Below are 23,730 nucleotides of genomic sequence, written 5' to 3'. Positions count from 1 at the left end.
TGGCAGAACAAGTCCCAAGCTCCCTGCACGTTTTTCTGGCCTTATCCGGTTCGGATATAGTAATTCTGGAGTCCTTGAGAGCTGCTGATGTGCTCACCTMCCTCTCCTCTGTATAAGTACTGAGGCACCTGCTAGAACCAGACTGGTGGCAGGAGCCCTCCTCAGGTACTATGTGCATGGCAAGCTGGTGCTGAACCCTGCCAGGCTGCTGGGGATCAGGGCTGCACACAGCTCTACTATTCCCCTTCTCTGCCTTTTTTTTTTTTCAGGCATGCTGTCCTTGTGGCATTGTGGCCTGGGGCTGCTTCAGTCGCTGCTCCACATCCCAACGGAGGGCAGGAGAGGTGGCTGTGCCAGCCTGAGCTACCAGCATGTCCTGGGAGATGGCTGTCAGGTGTCAGCAGCTCTGTGCTGGCAGCAGTTGCTGGCATGGCGAGTGCGGATGCTTCCCTGGGTGTCTGACACCTGTCCCTGGGGTTTGCAGGGAGCTGTTTTAAGCTGGGTGCCAAGAATGTCCGAAAGCTTTCAGCACAGCACAACCTGCTTGCTCTCCAGAGCATCCTGCTTCAGAGTGGCCAGGAACTGTCTGCTCCCTCTTCTGCCTCTGAACCTCTGTGATGTATCCTCAAAGGGTTTGGGGCAACTGGAAGGGGAAAGGGGGGAATGTGACCCCTCTGTAAAGTATTAAATATTTCTGAGACATCTGCTGCAGCTGTAGTGCTGTTGCAGCCTTATAGGGTAGCCTGAGCTGGCCTTCATCTCGCTTTGGAAATGTCCTGAGATTTGAGCTGGGAGTTTGCACTGAGCTATGCCGGGACTGGAGCTGGGAGCAGTCATGACACATGAGGTATCTTCCCTGCTTCTCATTATCCAACATCCCTGTCTTGGGACTACAACTTCAGTCATTGTGTCCTCCTGGAAGTGAGTCCTCATGCCTGGCTGGCGAGTGACTTGGGAGACAGCCCATTGCTACTATCTTGTGTGTGAGTATGGTGATAAGGCTGTGACCAGCAAGCAAGGAGGGATGGAGGCCTTGTGGGCTCTTGCCCTGTCCCTCCTCTCACTGCAGGAACAGAATGGGATGAAGCTCCCCAGCTAGCCCTGTGGTGGGACTCGCTGTTCCTGGGGTCTTGTCTCCCTGCCTCGTTCCCACTGCAGCTCTCCAGATGGGGCCGCACTCTCGCATGGTGGCTGTGCCCCTATTCTGTCAAGGGCCAGCAGGTTACAGCCATGGCGGTTTTTAATTAAATCAAGCTGCACTGGCGCAGCGGCCTAGCTGTGCCCATCTGTTCCTTCAAGCTGTCAGCATGCATGGCGCAGAGGCGAGTAGAGTATCTAGGTCGTACCGGAGGGCGCAGTGCGGAGATTCATATAGGCTGTTGCTGAAGACAGTGGAGCCATTGCAACAGGGGGCTGCATCCCCTTGCCCTGCACAAGGCGATCTGGGTCCCTTGTGCTAAGTGTGCCCTGCACAGGGGTTTTGGCAGCAGGCAGGAGAGCTTGGCTTCCGAACTGCCCCGGCTCTGTTGTGGTATCCCATCCTGAGTCTTTCCCAAGCCTTGATTCTCTGGGCAGATTCCCACCATCTCTTAGACTGTCATCTGCATGGCCTGTATCAGTCCAAGGGGCTTTCTGTAGTGGTCTGGAGGAGCTCCCCTTCTCCCAGAGCTGGACTTGAGGTTTATGGCACTATCAAGAAGCATCATCTTTCTCTCTGTGGGATCTGAGACCCACCTCTGCCTAGACTTCCTGGTCCCTCCTATCTGTCACAGTTGTGAGCACAGGAAGGAAGGTCCTCAGTAAGGCTGAAGGCCAAGCCAGAGCTGTGGTGGCTTTACAGTAAGCAGATTCCCTTTGGATTCCCATATGGATTCTGCCTTTTCTGGTCAACCCAGTGGTCAGATYTTATGGGCCCAAAAGGATACCCTTGGAAATGGGAGACAATCTGTGGTGTGGTCTTCATACCTAGTGTGAGGGTCCAAATCTGGGTTGGGGGGATAGCAGTTGGCAAGGGGGATTCTCCTATTGCTCCTGAGTGTGTTTGGGGCTCAGCTGATGAAAGCTTGAGCTGGGCAGAGGAGAGATGGGGGGCTTCTGCCAAAAAGCAGTGAGGTGCTGAGTGCTGCTGTGATGATACCCAGGATTGCATTAGCCAGGCAGGGGTGACACAGGTTCCATCATAGATAGTGCTGTGTCACAGAGTGACCTCATGCTGCCCAGGCACTTGTCTACCTCAGAGTGAATGTCCTGTGGGCTCAGCTCCTTAGAGACCCGGAGTCTGAGATAGRCTGCAAGTGCCTGGCAGCACCATGGGTACCTAAGCCCAGGGATTCCTGCTGTGTCTAAGCTGCTGATGTGTGGCCCAGAGCACACCAGCACCCTTGTCCTGCTGCTGGCAGCTTTTCCCTTCTACCTGGGCTCCAGTGATGCCATCAGGAGCATCTTGGTGCCCACTGTGGCCTGAACCACCACCCCTTTGGCCTAGCTCCTTGTCCCCTGCTCCCAACACTCCCAGTGTTGATGCCTATTGGGTGAGAGATGTTTAAGCTGAGTCTATTCTGGCTCTGGGTTTGTATCACAGCACAATCAGCAGACTACTGCCTGGCATCTGGAGCTGGCCTTGCTCTGTGAGGGTGCTCAAAAGGCAGATTGATGCCTAAGGGGAGTCAGGCATTGCTTGCTCAGGGTGGTGCAGCCCCAAAGYGCTCTGGAGGCTTGTGTTGGCTCCCTGGTCACTTAGCCTGGAGCAGCTTTTGCTGGTGGCCAARGAGGAGCAGAAGGGGGTGCAGAGATGCCCAGTGCAGAATGATGGGCACTGGCACAGGACTTGGCAGCTTGAATGCAAGCGTGATGCTGATACTGGCTGCCCAAACTGCCTTCTTTATGCAGGGACTCTACAAAGCTGTGACTGTGTTGTCTTCTCATAACTCCGCTGAAAGCACAGCAAGCATGTGGAACCAAGATGGATTTTTGCAGTATTGTGGGCACAAGAAGAGATTATGGGAGCAGGCCAGAGGCACCAGTGGATTTTGGGGGGGATGGAAGGACTTGGTTCAGTCCTATCTGGTCTCTGGGGCTACGTGCTCTGACAGCTTTTACCCTGTCTGGAGGGTCTGAGCATTCCCTGCATGTGTCATGCAGCACAAGCACATGGACATGAGTGCCATCACGTGGCTGCATAGCCCTAGCCCCCTGCCCCAGGGAAAATACACACCTTGCTCTGTTTAATCTCTCCCTATGTTAATACCTTAATGAGGCCAGAGCTCTAGCAGATAATAGTAATTGTGTTAATTAAGAGATTGGGTCTGTGCTATTCCCTCTGGGTTTTATACTCTGTCCTAAATTGTATTGGAGTTGGAGTGCTTTGAGTTTGGACAACAGTGGCTTGGAAGACCTAATCCCCTACTTATGGTTGTACCTGCTACATCTGTATCATTAACTAAATTAAAACAAGACAACAGATAGCTCTTCCCTACAGGGGAGATCTAATGGAGAGCTATGGCCTTGATCCTGGCCAAGCTGCAGACACTCTGCATGGGATRTGGCAGAGGTGTCTCCTGTGGTGGTGCACAGGTCTCACTAGGCACTGTCCCAGGGGACAGGTCCCCTGGTGATCCTCACAAAAGCTTCTGGTGTGAGGYCTGTGTGAACAGGGAACTCTCCAGGCCAGGCATGGTGTCTATGCGTGAGTGAACACGAGACACATCAGGGAAAAGCTTCAGTCATGATTAACAGATTGGAAATAAGCTGTGGAGCGAGACTCCAGGCGCTCTGGCTGGTTGGTATATCAGAGGGGAGGATGGGGAAGACTTGATCACCACCTATAAATATCTACAAGGAAAGAGATGTGAAGCAGAGGCTCTTCAGCTGACCAGACAGGAGTGTAGCAGAGTCTAAGGACTGGCTGCTAAATCCAGGCACATGGAAAGGAACAAAATTTCAATGGCAAGCATGAAATATTACCATTAGCGATAAGAGTTTACTGGGGCTGGTGAGGGAGTATTCAACCCTGGGAATACCCTAATCCAAATTTAAGAGAAGGGTGTGGGAGGACCCATAGGGCTATAAAMAGAGGTTTGTCAGAGCCTTGGCAGCTGGCAGGGTTGGGGCTGATACCTAGCAGTGCTGCACAGGTAGAGGACTCAGGCTGCTCTGCAGGGATGTGGCRGTTCTGGAGAACTTGTAACATGAGAGGAAGAAAATGTTCTCTTTCCCCGTTCTGAGGGGAAAATGGGAAAATTCAGCTTGAAACAGGCTGCTTGCCCATCCTTTCYGCAACTTAAGTTTAACCCAGACACTGAGCATCACCCAGGGAAATAATCCTGTGAAATCAGGACTTCACTGTGATTCAGCCCAATCTTGAAGGGACCAGAGAGTGATTCACTGCTTAAATGTGAATGGTGCCAAGATGTCCTGGGATGCCAAACAGCTCAACTGCTGTGTGTAGGGGTAGGTTGCCTTCACCTCCAGGGCTGTGTGTACCTGCCATGGAGCTGGGTGTCTTTTTTTTGGGGGGGGGAGGGGCAATGTGTGTGCAATCACACCTGAACCTGTGCATATGTGCAGCCTGCACTTGAACTTAGGCATATGTGCAAGGTTTCCAGAAYGTGCATCTCTGTGGTGTCGGCTTTGCTGGAGTCAATCCCCAGGCAGTGCTGCCTTCTGAACAAGTGCTGCTGCAGAGAGTAGCTCTGTCCATGTGACTTTACTAGCTCTTTGCCTTGTTTATGGCCAGTTCTCAGTCTGTGGCAGGTTATGAAGCTGTACCAGTTTGAACTGTAAGGATTTGTGAAACTGTCCAGCATGTAAGTGAAGTGCACATAGCATCTTTCTTTACCCATTCTTTCTGTGAAGCTGGTGCAGATGACACTTGCTCAGTGCTTATTCTAGCTGGGTGAGGARGGCATGCAACCTGCATGCTGGGAGAAACTGCACCTCCCTGGTGCAGTTTGGCTCATTGGCACATCAGCTTTCCCAAAATAGCTGTCCTTGGGGGCAGGCACAGGGTTATCTGATCCCATTGGTGCTCTTTCTGTGCCCTTGGGCTGGCTGCTCATCAGCATGGAGTCCTCTAAGGAGCCTGAAGTGAAATGTGACAGCTAAAGAAATGCAGTGTGGGAGGAGGATGAGGCAGAATGAGGAAGGATATGCACAGCCCAGAAAGAGCAGGAGAAAATCCACCTAGGGGCAATGATATGGAGAGCAAGCAGGTCACTGACACCATGGCCTATGCACCATGGACCACAGATAGGAGAGCATAGATCATGGTCACACCTAGTGAACTGTTAACCACACTTTACAGACTATCTTGATGGACCAAAGGCCATAGGCTGCAGACCATAGGCTGTTGAGTGTAACTCCTAGACCATAACTGATGAGCCTCACATCATACCCCATAGGCATGGATCACAGATCATAGGCTGCAGACCTTCTTCTGTCGACCAGATACCATAACCTGTACATCATATCTGAGATCGTTACACCTGGAATGGGCTCTATGGGGTATACTGGGATAGTCCACAGCCATTTGATAAACTGAGGGAGGAAACCTCCAAYATGTATGGATGTTCCTTCTCTGAAAGGACCCTGTAGAGTCTAAATTAAGGGATAGCTACTCCCCAACAAAAAGGAGTAGCTAGAAAAGATGCTTACAAGCATTGCTTCAARCCTACAGTCCCTTGGTGACCCCCACTAGTGAGACTGCAGGGCTCCTGCCAGCTACTTTGCTTCTCTGTGGGTCCGTCACTGTCCTGAGCGTCACTGTCTAGCCCATTAACAGGGCTGGTCCCTCTGCTGGTTGCAGCCCTGTGTCTCTGGAGCCACTGTTGACAGCAGGGACACAGTGACCTGCTTCAAGAGGCTGCTTAACGGCCAGCAGGGCCTCCTGTCTCRCTGACCACCTAATGCAGAGGAGAGAAATGAGAACCGCAGCTCTGAGCCCTGGTTGCTGGCACTATCAAGGCAGTGGAGCAGGGCTTGCTGCCTTCAGCTAGTGCTTGTCCTGATGCCAGGCTCTCCTGCTGCCTTGTGGCATACCCATRCTCATATGTAGATCTACTCATGCCCAGCAGGCACCAGCTGCCTGTGCGTTAGAACAGCCCCAGGGGCTGTGTTTGGAGCCAGTCTTGACACTAGCATTTCCATGTGGGTTGGCATGGAGYTACACCTGAGGATAGCAGCTCTCTGGGAAGACCCATCTCAACAGGTGCTGCATGTTGGGTATGTCAGGGTGGTAGGATGGCTTCTGCTTGCCAGTCCTTTTAGCTTCTGCAGCTATGTTGTGGTCAGAGGATGGGCTCACGTTGGGCAAATGCATGCCTGGGAGTGTCTGCATTGTCCCTGAGGCACACAAGGTGGCTCAGCTCCACGCATGCTGCCCCTGCTATAGAAACATCTCCTTCCTGGGAAGGGGTGAGCATGCATGAGTRCATACATGTGTGTACATGCATGACATTTAAGTGTGCCCCAGGCACTGTATGGCTGTGCCAGGTGTGAACACCAAATGCACATGTGTGCACACAGGCATGAGCCTGTACATACAGCAGAATTGTACAGTGTGCAGGGCAGGCATCTCTTCAGGTGTCCTGCTTGTATTACATGTGTTTGCACAGACACTCAAGGGACGATGCAATATGGTCGGGTGTGCATGCACACAAACGTGGTCTTATGCCTATAAATGCACTGTGAGGTGCCCAGTTGCACATATACAGGTGAGCATGAATGAACATGCATATGCAGATGTGCTTGCCTCTACACATACATATCTGCAGCCAGTCTGTATGCATGTGCATATAGATACACATCCACACATGTATGTATACACACTTGCTCTCACAGGCACCATTGTTCCTGTATCTGGTGAGACCCTTGACAGCAGGTGTTCCCCTACCCCGCCCCATCCCACCACCACTAGCATCAAGAGCAGCCAGGCACCTGGTCCTCCTGCAGTCTGCCCTGCTGCCTGGCTGTCCAGAATAGGGGCAGGGAGCCCCCCAACCTCTTCAGCCCAGCACAGGAGCCGTTCTTGTCCCAGGGACTTTGGGGGTGCCACTGTCCTCCTCTTTTCCTTCTGTCTGTTGTTCAGCAATGCTGCAGGTGTGGCAATGCCCAGGGCCCCCACTAACCTCTCCATTTGCGCCCAGAGAGCCAGCCCACGACATCAGATGAGACGGTGGTGGCTGGTGGTACAGTGGTGCTCAAGTGCCAGGTGGAAGATCCTGATGACTCCTCACTGCAGTGGTCCAACCCTGCCCAGCAGACCCTCTACTTTGGGGAGAAACGAGGTATATGCAAGGGAGCGGGGGATGGGAGAGGGCTGCTTCAGGGGAACTGAACAAGTGCTGAGACCAAAGGGTTGCAGGAACAGGGAGAAGGTTCACTGGGGGGTAGGTTGTACCCCAGAAGGTGATCTTCCTTCCTGCTGCCCACTGGTGCTGCTGAGTAAAAACATGACCCAGTGGAGGGCCCTGGTGGCACTGAGTCTCTGCTGCTCACCCTGCTGTCCCTCTTCTCCCAGCCCTGCGAGATAACAGGATCCAGCTGGAGAAGTCCACACCAAATGAGCTGACCATAAGCATCAGCGATGTGGTGCTGTCAGATGAGGGTGAATACACCTGCTCCATCTTCACCATGCCTGTGCGGACTGCTAAGGCCCTCGTCACTGTACTAGGTAAGCCACAAGCAGCAGTTACTCCTGCCTGTTCCTMGCCTCCTACTTGCTTTGCCCTGCATGGGATATTCTCCTTTTGTACATCTCTGCCACCTCCCTGCATCCTGACCCATGGCATGTCCTTGTCATGTCTGTCAGTGTGCCTGTCTGTATATAACTATCTCTGGTTAGTGGCACTCAACTGAGCTAATAGGCTGCTGCATTTCTTGCCTGCTTTACCAGGAATCCCCCAGAAACCCCAAATCTTTGGCCACGAGCAGCCCATCGATGAAGAGAAGATAGCCCGACTGACCTGTCGGTCCTCTGGCAGCAAGCCTGCAGCCCAGCTCCGGTGGAGGAAGGGCAACAAGGAGCTGAARGGTAGGTGCACAAGCAGGGGGGCTGTGCCCGAAGGGACTGGGGTGTAGCTAGGAGCACAAGGGAGGCAAAGGTGACACCAGGTGTTACAGATGGGACCAGCACTGGACCACAGTGGCAAACCATGCTGCCATGAACCACAGGACAGGGTCAGAGTGCCTCCTGCTCAACATGCATGTCAGCCTGATCCTTCTGTCGAGGAACCACGCCCTATGTCCCCRTCCCCTCCAACAGTCCCTCCTGTCCCCACAGATGAAGGCACCGAGGTGGTAGAGGACCCCAATGGGAAGACCTTCACAGTGAGCAGTCGAGTGGAGTTCCGTGTCACCAAGGAGGACAATGACGCTGAAGTGACCTGCACTGTGGACCATGAGTCCCTGCAGAACGCAGAGAGGTCGACTACACAGAAGCTGCAGGTCCACTGTACGTGGGATGCTGGGGTGGTAGGGGACGGAGCCGTGGGGGGAGGTCGACTACACAGAAGCTGCAGGTCCACTGTACGTGGGATGCTGGGGTGGTAGGGGACGGAGCCGTGGGGGACAGGGATATATGGAGTTGGGGGAACAGGATACATGGAGCAAGGGACAGAGTCATAGGCATGGGGGACAGAGCTGGGAGAGCAGGAGGGGACAGGAGCCTCAGCATCACCACAGTTAGGCAGCTGTCATGCACACATGCACACGCAGTCCTGACACACTCATGGTCTGAGTCCTACTGTATTTGTACACGGCACACGTGCACCCAGAGTCCACTGTATGTATATGTGCATCCCTGACAAGCACCCATGCATGCTCACTGCCCTGCTGTGCATGCATGTGCACGTGGACACATGCACACCAACCTGCTACCCTGCTGCATGTGCGCACCCACATTCCTGACGCATGCAGGCTGAGCCTTGCGGTGTACCTGCAGGTGCGTGTGTGCACACSCACAGCTGCAGTACACATGATCCTGGTGCACGTACAATCACATTGCCCTGTAACACAGAGCCTTGCTGCACATATATGCAGACACATGCACAGGGCACCTACTTGCACACACACATCCTCACAACTCGTAAATTCACAGACAGCCTCACATGCAGATGCTGCAGGGGCACTTTGCCTGCACATGCATGCTGTGGGCTTCCACTACCTCTCCATCCCCCTGCCCTGCCTGTGTCACCTGCCTGAGTCTTGCCAGCTTTCTCCCCATGTCCTGCCTGTCCCTAGCTCCCCAAGTCCTGTTTGCACAATCCCCTGTGTCCTGTCTGTGCCTGTCTCCCAGAGACCTGCTTGTGCACTCCCTGAGATGCATTTGCACTATCTCCCATGCCTTGCCTTTCTCTGTCCCCTTCGTCTTGCACGTCCCCCCATGAGGATGGGGTAGGGGACTTGAGGGCCACACTGTTGCCTGACACACCTAGAGCCTCTCATCCACCCCCCCCCCCAATCCCAATGATTTACTGGGCCACAGGCACACACGGTGCATTCACCCTCCTGCCAGCAGCCTCCCATGCGTGCAGCAGCAGGGCTGGTGTACAGAGATGCACTGGGGACAGGAGCAGGGTTTGGGGATGCCAGCAGGACCCCTGCAAGGTGTGGGACGGGGGCAGGCTGTTATCCATCTGTGTTTCTTCTCTATATGCAGACAAGCCAACAGCAAAGATCGAGCCACATCCTCTGTACCCGCGGGAAGGCGAGAAGCTCCGGCTGCAGTGTGACGGGCAGGGCAACCCCGTGTAAGGCCTTCCTGCTCCCTCCAGCTCCACATCCCTGGGCCCTGGCATCCCTCCTCCATCTGCCACTCTTCTGGGGAATCAAAGCAGCCGTTTAGACCTCCCCGGAGCACTGGCAGAGCAGAGTGTTGCAGATAGGACAGGGAAGTACGGGGTGAGACCAGGGCAGTCTGGGTTCAGGGCAGGGTATTGTGGGTTTGTGTCAATGCCAGGCAGGACTGGGCACCATGTGGAGGACAGATGAAGTCCCCATGGCCTGCTCTGTCCTCTCACTGACTCTGTGAATACACTCTGGCTCATCTCTAAAATGGATATCTTCTTCCTGCTTAAATGTTCCCATGCCTTCACCATCCCTTCCGCTGCTCAGGCAGTGGCTCTGCTCTGCCTCACCCTCGCACCCACCAGCCCTGAGGTTCTGGGGAGGGAGAGGTGTCTCACCTCCATACCACTTYGCAGCCCCCAGGAGTTCCTGTGGGAGAAGGAAGGCAGCGACACACCCCTGCAGCTGAGCTCCGACAGCGTCCTCTTCTTCCCCTTCCTCAACAAGAGCGACAGYGGCACCTACGTCTGCACGGCCACGAGCTCCATGGGCAGCGTCGTGGCCAAGTACAACCTTGACGTCAGTGGTAAGCGGAGCCGTGGGGCACCCTGCATCACCCGGTTCCTCCCGGGAGCTGTCAGCTGGCACAGCACCTCCATCCCAACTGCCTCCCTCGTGGAGGGACACATGGATGTGGCTTCTTGCTCAGGATGGCTGTGGTRTGAAAGGGGCTTTGCAGCACAGTGTGGATACTCAGAGCGCAYGCACGGCTGGGGTCCCAGCATGCTTGCTGACAAGGTGCTGAGCATCTCCAGTTCCCCCAGGTGTATTCAGGCTCCTGCCATGTCCTTCCCTGCTGCTGTCTATATTAGCCTGGAGCTAGCCCTCACCCTAGCCCATTCGGGCCACTCTGGTGTTCAGCCACAGCCGTTTGCTCCCCTCTACATGTGACACAGCGTAAGGAGGGGACACCTGGTTTCACCAGACACYGTGTAGAGCTGCTGGTCAGGGCCAAAAGGGGCAGAGAGCAGCTTGAGGAGGGGTTGAGGAAGGGGCAAAGCACAGCCCAGGCTGAGCTTGGTCCCTGTCGCCTCCTGCTGGATGAGGGAGAGGGTGCAATGAGGGGATTGAGAGGCCTGCAGGCCTGGGGCTGGAGCCTGTGGGACCTGAGTAGATCACAGGCAAAGAAGCCTCTATGTTATTATGCATGCCATGGTCCTCCACGCATTGCAGCCAAGGAAGATTCCTGATGGCATTACCACTCCAAAGTGCAGGGTTCCTTGACAGCCATGTCCTGAGATTTTGGGGATGGGCTGAATGGCTTGCCCTGAACTGCCAGAACTGCAGGCTTGCAGTGCTGTCCTGTGCCCCTCAACATTGCTTACCACATTTGACATCCATCCTTGTGTGGGAAAGAGCAGATCTGTTGTCACCCCACATGTCACCTGCTCCTCACTGCCTGCTGTCCCCTTGCCACCTCTCCCTGCTCCTGGTTCTGCTCTGCTGCTGCAAGCACCGTGTTCACTGTTGCTGAGCCCTGCCTGTGTCTGAGTGCTGTGTGTTGCACGTGGAGCAGGTCTGTTCAGTGTTTCTCCAGCACTCAGGCCCTTCCTTGGCCAGGGTTGCTTGGGAGGCCAGTGGCTGTGCTGCCCTATCCCAGATTCAGTGTGCTCAGCACCCAGTCCCTTGCCCTGCAGTTTTCCAGCATTGGTAGGAGCTGGTTCCCTTACTGCCCCACAATGAGGAATCTAGTCCTGGATTTGGGGGTGTCTGCCTGTTCTACAAAACATCTTGCCATCTCTSTCCCTTCCATCAGCTTTAGACTTTCCATCTTCCACTCCAACACTCYTACATGCTACAGCTATTCCCTTTTCCCTTTCACTTGCCCTTCTCTTCCCTCTTGTTTCAGGCACCCTCACTATCCTTCACCCACAAACATGGCTGTGGATAGAGAACATGCATGGCAGCAATCCTTTCTGAGGCACAGTGCTCCACTAAGTCCTTCTGCCTTTCCAGCATGAGCCCTTAAATGCCCCATTCTCTCCTCCCCTTTTGCACCCTCTGTTTCCCTATGCTGCTCATGGCCAGAGCCCTGGGGTGTTGGATCCACTGGACCCTGCCAGCCTAGGGAAGCTGTTGCTGCAGGGAGCCGTGGCATTGTGCTGGACTGACACTGTTTACTGCTCACCATCCTCCTTGGTCCGTACCTGTTTTCCCACTGAGCCCCAACAGAAGGCGATCACTCTTYTTTCACCCTTCTCAGGCTCCCTCTCCTGGAGCTTCACCACTCCCTTTGTCAACTCTGCGTGCAGGGGTGTCTATGAGGAGCTAGTTCTCCTTGAAGCCCTACCTCAGGGTACTGGGTGAGCTGGAGCTGTCTCAAAAGCTAGGCTGAGCTCTGGTCCTTGTAGCTGGTGTGTTCATCTCCAGTGCAGACCCATCYTTGCACCACATCTAGCCATGAGCTCACAGCATCATCCCACAGGACTCTGCACCCAGCCATGACTTCAGAGCATGCAAGGTCCACTCTGCAACCAACAGGATCTCACAGCAACATCCTGGGTGCGCAGCACCCATCCATGAGCACACAGCACCCAGATGGTGTTATCTGCCCATTTGGTCTCACAGCACCTGTCAGAGGACCTCTCATCTGGGCCTGGTTCCAATTTTCAAGTCCCCCTCTTTTTCCCCAGAGACACTCAGATCTCAGGCACYGTCAACGGAGCATCTACCCTGCCCAGCTGAGCCCTCTTGAGCCTACCTGCCACAGCAGCTGTCAYGGTCTGCAGCGAGGGGGAGCAGGGACAGAACGATCCTAAGGATGTGCCTAGGAAAGTGTAGGTGGGACCTTGTGCCAGGTGACACTTCCCAACCTTACCAGCCCTAGGATCCCACACAKGAAGGGATCCAGTGGAGCCCAGGARACTACTGGGGTATGCTTAGGCACCCAGCATATCAAAGAGATGGGGGAAGGCATCCACAGGAGTGCTTTCCTAGGTGGGTTTTATCAGAGGATGAGAGGACAGTGGCAGGGAGAGGAGCAAGGCTTGGATCAGGGTAAGATGGGACCTGTGGGACAGCATTATTGAGAAGAGGGTGGTGGAAGGAGTCTCTGAGAAAGATGGGTGTCTAGGAGGCCAGGGCTTGCTGTCCCTATCACCCAGGCAGGAAGTCTCCTGGCTGTTCCATGCCAGGGTGACTGCAAAGGGCTGAGTGATGCAGGGGCAGAGCCAAGCTGGGAGCTATGGGGACCTGGGGCCTCCTCAAATGGGCTCTATCAAAGCTAGCTGGCTTCTCCGAGGGGTTGATTTGTGTCCCTCTGTTTTTGTTGTCCTCCCCAGATCTTTCCCAGCTCCCCACCCCATACGTTCACTCCACTCCAGCCCCTCCGCCAGGCCCTTCCCAGCCCATCACTCATGCTACCATGGCCACCGCTTCATCCTTCACTCCAGCTCCCATCCAAGGTACTGTAAGCTCCTTTTCTTTCTCTTTATGCACCTACTGCTCCCCAGCCAGGGGAAGGTCTGCAGGAGGATGGCTGCCCAACCGTGGGYGTGGGAGACACTTGCCACATCCCAGGTGTCCAACAAGGGTCTGGTCTAGTTTGACCGCTTCTTGGCATGTCAGGCCTCAGCAACTACCTTCCCAGCAGAGCTAGCACTTCTGGATGGCGGTACACAGCATTTCCATGGCAGAAGAGGTCAAGGAGTGAGACCATGGGCTGCACAGTGGTGCTTCCCACCCTTCCCTGTCTCTGCTGCCCAATCTCCTGCTCCCATCACATTAATGTAGACTACTGCCAGGAGGCATGAAGAGTGGAAATGCCATTATGTGTCTCTTGCACCGTGGGAAGTGCATCCTGTCCAGCAGGGAGCTGCTTTTCTTATGGGACACTCGCTCACACCCTGAGTCTCCTCAAGTTGTCACCCCCCACGCTCTTGTTTGGAGCGTTGTTGTGTGGCAGGTTGTTGCAGCAGTTGTCCCTGAGTTGTAAACCGTGCTTTGTGTCTGTGTGAAATGTCATTCCTCTTTCCTGTGCCTCCTTTTTTCCACACTATCCTGTACAAACACCTCATCCTCTGAATGATTCTCTGGCTCTTTCAACCCTGGAGCTGAGCTGGAAGGATGAGAACTGAATGGAAGGAGAATTTGGTCCCTGTAATAGATGCTAAATGTCTTCACCCAGTTCACCATGAGACTGCTTTTCCCTGGGTACAGGCTGCCACAAAGATACACTTTGCCCCTCACGGTCAGGAGCCTCCTAGCTTGGCTCTGAGTTCATCTCCACCTGGCCCAAGTACTGCTGTTCCTACAGAGGGGACGTTGCCATGAGGTGCTGCTCCACATTCTCAAACACAAAGTGCCACCCGGTCAGGACAAATGCCAGGACCCTGCTGTGGACTCAGCTATGAGATGCAGCTGGTTGGGACTGGCAGTTGCTGACTGGATGCACTCCACTGYGACTGTCTAGATTCCATCTCCAAAAGGGGAAGAGGGCATAGCATGGTGCCAGGACCGCCTTCCTTAGGATGCCTGCCTGCCACCTCCTGTGGTGCAGCACATTGYCATGCAAATCTGCTCATCACCTTCATACTGGCAGGATGCAGGGGAAGAGCAAGCAAAGCCTGGCTCAGCCATGAACATCTCATGCAGAGCCATTTGCTCAACCTGTTGCCTTCTTGGGCAGAAATCCCCTCTGCAAAGGACAGAACAGGATTGGAGCTGACTGGAGACCTCTGAGGAGGAGTCACTCAGGAGAGCAATGGGGATTGCAGGTCTRCAGGATCCTGAGGGCAGAGGTGCATGTGCACATGGCTGCATGGGCTGCATGTGCGGTGGAAGAGCACTTTGCTGGTGCTGGTCCCTGGGGGACATCAYAGAATCATAGAATCAGTAAGGTTGGAAGGGACCTYTGGAGATCATCTAGTCCAACYCTCCTGCTCAGCAGGGTCACCTAGAGCATRTTAGCCAGGGTTGCATCTAGGTAGGCTTTGAATATCTCCAGAGAAGGAGACTCCACAACCTCTCTGGGCAACCTGTGCTAGTGCTCTGTCACTCTSACAGTGAAGAAACCAGGGYATTGAGGGAGGCTAGGTTTGCTCATCCCTGCCCTAGACAGGCTCTTCAGCTTGCTTCTCRCCCAGCACAGCTGCTCAGGGCTCAGTGTCTCTCAGCTCATCCCCACAGAAGCCAGCACTGACTCATCTGCTCTGACAGCCACCTGCAAACAGGAACCACTTCTTTGTATTGCCCTCCCTGCTTCTGATGTTTCCGTGGGTACCATCCCTTTTCTTTTCCCATCTCAGCTCCTCTCTTCCATGTTCTTTGCCTCTACAGCTCTCTCTTCCCATTTGTGGTGGGGTCAGGCTGATGGATGCTGCATGTGGTGCCAGAAGACATCTTGTATTGCACAGAGCTAAGCAGGACTGGACTCTGCAAAGATTCCTGTCTCTGGCCCTAAGCAATTCTGGGGATGAGCATCAACCTCTGACATGCAGCAGGGCCTACATCTCTCTCTTTCTATTTTCTCYCTCYATGCTGTATGGACAGATGCCAGCCCAGTGCCATCAACCTCCGGTCCGTACCATGCAGTTATTGGTGGAGTGGTTGCCGTCATCGTCTTTCTCCTGCTCAGCCTCCTCATTGTGTTGGGACACTACCTGATCAGACACAAAGGTAAGGCATGAGCAAACTCCTCTCGGGCAGCACATAGCCAAGACTCCCATGCCTATCGACCGTCCCTGTGGCAGACAGGACAGAGTGTGCTTTCATCCTGGATGGGTCTCTTCAGGCCTGGGATCCRGACTGCTTCACCAAAGTGAGTAGGCAGCATGGGGCAGGGGTGAAGGGAGGTTACTGCCCATCCTGCCTGCCACAGATCTGTATCTGGAGAAATTCTAYATAGCTGAAAGAGCCTTCCAAGATCTAGAGGCCACAGTGCTGTGCTAGCACTGACCCCAGCACGGAGATGTCCTGGTAAATCCTTGGAGCCAAGCAGGACTAGGCAACACCAAGCAGAGACAGCTTTTCCCCCTCTTCCTTCTCCCTTTCTCCTACATGGCTTGATACCTAYAGCCCTAGGACTGCCTGTCCTATCAGTCCTTGTCTCTGCACCGTGTGGTATGCCTGCCCCGTCCCATCTCCCATTCTCTCACTGCCCTCTCTGCCCATCCCCTGAGCCCTCTACAATCCTGTTATTCCTACCCTATCCACCATTTCCACCTCCCCATCCCTGGACTTTTCATCCGCCCAGCAGGTGTATGCGTAAGACACGGGGAGACGGTCACATCCAGACATCGGCAAAAACCAGCAGAGGTGATGTGTGAGTAAGAGCCCCCCTCCCTGCCCTCCGAACCCAGAAGAGCTGCCTGCATCTGCCCCATGCCATGTCGGCATTGGGACACGTAGCTCCTGGGGGAGCCGGGAGCTGGAGCCACATGTCGAGGGCTCCAGTGTCCTCCTGCCAAGCGCTGTGCTAGCCCACATGGCTCTGGGCATCAGCTCTCTGCAGGCATCCCCAAACCTGAAAACTTCTCTTTGCAAACTGTCATTTTGCAGAGAAACATTTCAGTTTTCTGATGGGGAACAGGGACAGGAATGCAGGGAGGGGCAGAGCCCTATGCCAGCAGCAGGGCTAAGCTGGATGGTGGGGAGGGCAGGAGGTGTACCTGGAAGTGCAGCTGAGTGCAACTGCCTGCAAAGCTGGGGGCAGTTTCACTTATAGCTACAGACGACAGTGGAAGCTTTGAGCAGCCCAGGTGAGGAACGATTTTGGGGCAGGGTTCATCCCAGGGAAACCAGTGACTTTTCCATTTCAGGGCAAATCCAAAGGATTTTTCTCCTCTCACCTCCATTTTTGCAGTGGGCTGGAAGTGCCTTTTCCAGCAAGCCCTTGAGCTCTGCCACTGGGGCCCCTGCAGGCAGCCAGACTTTTACCTGCTTGCGCGGGAGCATAGCACTGGGAGAGTGATCAGCACGTGACACTGCACACTCTCTTCCTGCTCAGGTACCTACCTGACCCATGAGGCCAAGGGGTCAGATGATGCCCCAGACGCAGACACGGCCATCATCAATGCAGAGGGCGGCCAAGCCAGCGGTGATGACAAGAAGGAGTATTTCATCTAGGGGCACCGGAGAGGGCGAGAAATGRAGCCAACAAACCCCAATGCAAATGGAAACCAGACCACAAACCCAACTCAACCCAACAGATTTTCTCTCGCGCCCAGGACGGGCAGACAGACGGACAGAGGGATGGCAGGACAGAGAGCAGAGAGCGACCGGCCTGAGACATGATGCTTCTTCTTGAACTTGTACAAAACGTTACTACTACGAACAGCGAAAGCCCCGGCCCCGTTTGCTTGCTTGCACCTCCATCCCTGCGACCRGCGCTCGCACTAAACACAGACCAACTAGTGAGTGAGCGACTTTCCTTCTTCCTTTGGACCTTTGCTTTGGTTTCGTGGCTGCTCTTTGCTTTGGGCACTTGGTTGGGATGTTGGGCTGGGGTCGATGTAGCTCTTTCCTTTGTTTCTCTCCATTTTGGTTTCTTTTACATCCAAGGATAAAATCAGCTCCAGGCTCTGGTATAAGCTCTGGGCACCCGGGTGGCCTCTCTGTTACCAATGCTTGCCTTGTGCCTCCCACTGAGAGCTGGGACCTGTGTCCCCATCATTACCTGCCAGCCTTGGCTGCTGCATAATTCCCCAAGCCAAACTCAAGGCACTGCCCGTTGGCTGGGGACAGGGGAGTGCCATGGGCCCTGGCGCAGCAGACAGGACAGGATGCTGATGGGCAATATCTGCATTTGAGGGCTCAGCACATGTCGCCTTTGGGAGTGTAGCTTGGGGCAAGTGAGGAGGGACCCCGGGACCCTGCACTGATTTTATCCTTGGTGGTTCTTGTCAAACAATGTCCATTTGGGAGGAGAACTGTCCTCGTGTGATAGATGTGTGAAGGGGGGTGAGCTTCCAGGGTGGGAACCGCTGAGACCCCTGGAGAGATTGGGAGCTGCTGAGCAACTGCAGCTCCCTGTTCCCACTCCAGTGGGAGGGGGGAGGGCAGGGGCTTGGGGGAAAATCTGAAGAAAAGCCCTAAATTGCAAATTCTCAGACTGGAAAACATCAATTAAACCATCTATTGAGATGTTCAGTGCAGGAGGCCACCTGCACCGGGAACACAGGGCAGAGCCAGGAGATCTAGCAGGCCTGCAGCCGTCATGACTCCCATCTTCACTAGGCCCAGCTGTGGGGCCCCAGGAGCCTCTGAAAAGGRTAGTTTAAATCCCGAGAACGACTGCAGTGGGAGCTGATGTGGCCCAGTGGCCTGAGGGGATGTGAGCTGGAAACAACCTGGTCAACACTGCTACCAGCCCAGGGTGATATGAGGCCTGGGATTTCTGTTGGCTGGGAAGAGACGTACCAGGAGAGGCTCCACTGGGGTCTGTTCCTTGGACCTGTCTGCTTCTCTTTCCTTCCTAGCCCCTTTCCAGAGGAGATACTGAGCATCGCGCTGTGCTGAGGGGCATGGGACCCCACAGAGAGACACATGGCTCAGTATAGCCCAGGACAGAGTTCAGCCAACCTGCGGAAGAGGGAGGGATTCAGCTGTAGATCAGRCTGGCAGGTTGACATCTGTCCTCACTGTTCAGAGTGCTGGACTCCATGTCATATCTGAGACATTCCCTCGGGCCTGGTGAGTTCCTGTTCGGAAAAGGCTGTTTTCCTCCTGGCTCCAGGGGCTGCAGCTAACAGCAGTCTAAATGCCTAGATTACATGTTTTATAGGTTGTGGGTCTTTGAGGAGGCTCGGTGGGAGGCTTGTCCTGCTTCCCACCTTTGTGGGGCCTCCCTGTGGAGAAACCATATCTCTTCCAAGTCAGACAAAAGCCAAAAGCTTTTTCTGATCTCTGCAATATGTCCCAGGGGTCCACTTTCCTCACCCCAACCCTACATCCATGGGATGCACATTGCAGCTGCATGGGGTTACTTTCCTCATCCCAACMCTACATCCATGGGATGCACGTTGCAGTTGCATGGAGTTGTGTGCTCCAACAGTCTGCAGGATACTCCATGCCTCCCTGGAGAGCCAGACCATGCCTCTGGTATTTGGGATGAGGTTTTCCCACATGCCCAGCAGCCCAGCATTGCTCGGCCTGGATATGCAGAGTTTGGAGGAGCTGTCCTTCAGCTGTGTACCCCTTTGATTTCGGGGTGTTTGGGGAAGAAGAGCCCTTCTGGAAGGAGGCAAAGCCTGCAGTGGCATGGGTAACTTCACCTGAGAGGTAAAGGAAGAGTCTATTTCCTGTGTCATGGAGTACAAGATGCCTCTGCCACCTGCCAGGGATTGATCGTGTCCCTCCTGTCCAGATCCTGAGAGTAGGGCACAGATCCATGTACATGGCACAGAGAAAAAGGCCCCAGGAAGCCTTCCCAGAGTGAGTAGTGCTAGAAGTAGGATAATGGGGCTRCAAAGCACAGGGCTGGTGCTGGGAAGCTAAAAGCAGTGCCAGGGTGAAGGATGCCCTTGGGCCAAACAGACTTGAGGAAGGAGTTTGGCACTGCTACAGTTTCTAGGGGTATGAATGAATGATGTGGTAGCATTTGTCTCAGCTGCAGAGATGTGACTAGATTCACCACAGCTAAATTGTCTGTCAGGAGCACACAGGCAACAGGATATTATGAACCCTGAGAAAGAAATGCATCAAGTTTTTATCACATATGATGAAGAAAACCTGTAGTTTTCCCCATTTTGTTCCTCCCTTTACATCTATTTGAAGGAGGATGTTGGCCTTGACAGCCCTTCCTGCAGTGTCCCAAAATGCAGGGGGACAAGCCAGGAGAGGAGGATGGGCAGAGCCATCTCGTAGCTGTGCTCCTTTTTATTCTCCTTTTTGGAAGAGTTACTCATGCAGGAAAGATCTTGCTTGTACAGTCAGAACACAACCCGTGTAGACCTGCCTGGGTCTGCACAGAGTCCAAGACAGTAGCTCTGAGCTCATTTCAAGGGATGCTAACGTTGCTGTGAGAGATAACACTGCAAATGTTGATGCTGTTAACTATTTCACTGCACACCTGAGCATGTATGAATGTGTGATCTGATGCTACTCTGAAGCTCTTTAACATCCACTATTGAATAGACGTAATTCCTTAAAATAAAAATATAAGGAYGTGTTTTCAAATACAATTTAATTTCATTATGAGTCTACATGGTGTAGATCATTACAAAAACCACCCCCCGCTGGGGGTCTGCAAGGGAGAGAGGTTAGCTGGTTACATCTTCCTGAAGAAAGGGACTCGGGTATTTAAGGTTAGAAAGTGAGATTGTGCCCCATTAGAGGCAGTGTGCCATAGGCACCRCCAAGCAGCACATGGACTTTTCAGCTGCCTGAGTCCAGCACTGCCATCCCAGAGCTGCTTCTAGGGCTAGTGTAGGCAGTTGTCACTGCTGCYGTCTTGGGTGCCTAAGCCGAGGGTCCAGCTGGTTGCTCTCTCTTCACTGACAGCAGAGTATACTCTTCCCTAGATCATCCCTCGGGCACTGATGACGATAGCACACCTGGAAAGCTGGTTTCTGTGTTTGCTCGAGCTCCAGCATAGACATCATCAGTATTTCCAAGCCCCCAAAACAAACCTCAGCTTCCTTTTTCACCCTGACAGAGAAATCAGAATGTGGCCTTCATGCAGATCCTATGTCATAGCAGAAGTCACAGGAAACAGCACAATAAACCTTCCACCCTCTTCTATGGTGCTTGATGCAGACATCAGCTAAGGATAGGCCAGGCCTCACCCCAAGTGGGCCCGTTCCCCTTCCATGGCCACAAAGGCTCAGTGGAAGGTTGAGCCATGACTGCAGATATTGCAGACATCTAAAACTGATGAGAGGAGGCACACAGCACAGCGACTATGTGTGCAAACGAGAGCCAAAGGGCTTTTGTAGATGCAAGGGAATGATACATACACTGTGTCATGAGGTGTGAGGGTAGTAGAGACACCTATGTYGCGAGGGGTAACAGATACATAAGGTCACAGATGTGATGAGTGATGGATATCCCATCTCATAAGGTGGTAATGGAGACACCATCTCAAGAGTGTGAGGCAGTGATGGGATACATCATGGTTCATGAGGTCTGATGGTCAACACTGTGTCGMAAGTGATGGTACATCGTGCTGCTAGTGGATACACTACATTGCAAGTGTTGTGGATAAAGCATGTTGCATGTATGAGACATGAATATATCATGTCACAAGAATGAGATGTTGTGGGAGGCACCATTTTGTGAGCCTGGGAGATGGTGGGGTGCACTATGCATGGAGTGTTTTGGATGATCATGTCATGACTSTGAAGAATAACAGGTAAACAGGGTTGTGAGTGGGAGGCATGATGGGTTGCACAGTGTTRTGTGTTGGGGTGATGTGATACACTGGCATTTTGCATCTGAGGGACAGTGGAATTCACTATTCCACTAGTATAAGGCAGTGATGGGATATGCTATGTTGTTAATATGAAAAGTGAAGAGCTACACCATATCATGACTGTCATGGCCATGTTGTGCATGTGGGGGATGATGGGACACACCCTGTATCGAGTGTTTTGAATGCTGGGATACACCATGTTGCTAGTGTGAGTAATGCTGGGATACACTGGGCTRTGCACATAGACGTGAGTTGGGTATACCATGTTACAAGTGTGAGAGATGATGAGATATACATTACTAGTGTAGGAGGTGAGATAAACGTGTTTTGTGTGAAGCAGTGATGGCATCCACTGTGTTACAAAATAACAGAATAATGCCTTTTATTTAAGAATAATCACATTCCTTAAGTCTGTGAGGTGATGGGAAACAGCAGAGGCCAAGGGTAAGGAGCAACGGGATACCCCAGGATCGTGACACAGGGTGTTGGGATGATCAGCTACACCGTGCCCCAAGTGGGAGGGATGATGTGATATGCTGTGTAGCACATGTGAGGTCTGATGGGAACCCTTGTGCCATGAGGGGAAGGCTGTGACTGGACACAGCATTTAACAGCTGTGAAGTGTCGTGGGCAACACTATGCCATGGGTGTGAGGGCAAATGTAATACACTGCATAAAAGCATGTGGGGTAATGACAGACACCGTGTGCCAAGCGCATTGCACGCTGTTGTCTTGGGGCGTGAGGCTGATGGGCAACTKTGTCTCATGGTTGTGATGGGGCAACAGGCTATGCTGTGCCATGCGGATGAGAGGTGACGGGGAGACATCTTCTTACAAGCTTCAATGGAAACTCTGTGTCAGAAACGTGGGGGGTGATAAGGATAAACGATGTCGCTCGTGTGGGAGATGAGTGGATACAGCATGTGACTAGTGTAGGGAGGAGATGAGATGCACTGTGTTACTAGTGTGGACCAGGGGATAGGACACACCGTGTCTGTGTGACGGAGAAGCAATGGGCTACGTTACGTCAATAGAATGGGGAGATCATGGRTATGCTGCACCAAGTGTGGGGAGTGACTTCAGTCAGTGGGGGGATACCCCAGTGTCAGGTGTGGGGAGGAGGTAGGATACACCTTATCACAAGTGCAGAGGGGGGGGATACATCATGTCACTAGGGTGGCTGGTAATGGGGTACACCATGCTGCAGGTATGGAGAGTTGAGGGGACACACCATGTCACTGGTGTGAGGAGGTGAAAATGTGCACTGCATCAGGAGTGTGAGGAGGTGATGGGACACATGGTGTCACTAGTGTGGTGACATGAGGGAATACACTGTTACAATGGAGAGGAGACACCCAGGACTGAGCTTGTGCCCACCAGTGCCAGCACCCAGTAGAGCCAAGCAGTGTCACTGTATTGGTAGGACAGTTCAGGGTACAAGTTGCCTCATCAAACCTACATGACCACTTCTGGACCAAAGGACTCCCACTGCCAGGCTGGTGGGTGTCCAGGAGAGCCCCAGCCCCATGCCTACTGTCTGCCACCAGGTCTGCCCTCACTGGGCTGGCCCCGTGTGGTCAGTGTGCCCAGGGACAGTCCTGGAGAGCRTCCTTCTGTGGGGAGCACCTCTTGGCTGCCACTCAGCCCTCTTTGACAGCTGTGTGGATGCTCAAATGAGCATTGAGGACCTCCTACCCCAGGTGAGAACAAGTTCTCCAGCGAAGTGATGACCCAGCTTGGCAACATTTTGTGGCCAGGCATTTTAATTCATGCTTAGCCTTCTGCCAGCCTGAGAACCCCTTTTCTAGCTCTGTGCCCCTTCATCTCTGCTCCCTGCGTGCGCAGGCCCTGTGTCAGGGCTGCTGCTTTGCAGGATGATGCTCCATGCTCTGGTCGCATCGTCTCCATTCTGGCAAGGACCGGGGGCTCCACTRTAGCCAGGCTCACTGACATGGGCGCATGGGGGCACCTCCTCCGAGCACAGACATGGCAGTGGGCCCAGAAACCAACTGGGAAAGCTGCTCTTCAGCCAGGGATGGACCAGCAACCCCAAAGAGGAAGCGCGAGCTGGGGTCGGGAGGAGAGCACCAAGGGGTGCTCCCCAGCACCAAGGGGAGCAGTGGGTCAGCCCAGCACCAGGCCCCAGGCAGCACAAACAGCAGCATCCCTGAGGCCCACGTGCAGCGCCACGGGAAACACTGCTGGGCATCGGCAGCTGGCAACCCCCAGAGAGGCGCTCTGGATGCTTCCCGGCCGGCACTGAACTCTCAATAGACCACGAAAGCCATATTTGTACTGAGCTCTGAACACGCCGAGGGGTGGGCAGCGGGGCAGGGCAGAGGACGGTCTGTGTTGTTGTGCTGTGTTCTTGTATGTACATAAAGGGAGACAACGAACGTCGATGTTACTTTATAACCTTTCTAATATCCTGTGCTAATCTCGGAAAAATAATCCTATAAATATATCTGGATTACACACGTTACCTGCCTGCTCTTCTCTGCTTCTCCGGGTGCACGTTACGCTGGCAGAGCTCGGCC

The 23,730-nt window shown here is 53.7% G+C and overlaps 1 protein-coding gene across 1 annotated transcript; it reads left to right on the top strand.

Annotated features, from left to right (window-relative positions):
* The first annotated feature begins 3,672 nt into the window (after positions 1-3,672).
* On the top strand, positions 3,673-19,964 carry CADM3 (cell adhesion molecule 3). Its single transcript, XM_085315576.1, has 11 exons — positions 3,673-3,685; positions 7,143-7,283; positions 7,517-7,669; positions 7,892-8,029; positions 8,279-8,449; positions 9,656-9,746; positions 10,200-10,369; positions 13,125-13,247; positions 15,334-15,459; positions 16,040-16,105; positions 16,790-19,964. The coding sequence occupies exons 1-11, from the start codon at positions 3,673-3,675 to the stop codon at positions 16,906-16,908; spliced, it is 1,311 nt and encodes a 436-aa protein (XP_085171702.1). The 3' UTR covers positions 16,909-19,964.
* Positions 19,965-23,730: the final 3,766 nt, after the last annotated feature.

The sequence above is a fragment of the Rhea americana genome, unplaced genomic scaffold (assembly GCF_003343005.1).
Source record: "Rhea americana isolate MKP2758 unplaced genomic scaffold, rheAme1 scaffold_430, whole genome shotgun sequence".
NCBI lineage: Eukaryota > Metazoa > Chordata > Aves > Rheiformes > Rheidae > Rhea > Rhea americana.
The sequence above is the reverse complement of the archived record's forward strand: the minus strand, read 5'-3'. Positions and strand labels throughout refer to the sequence as shown.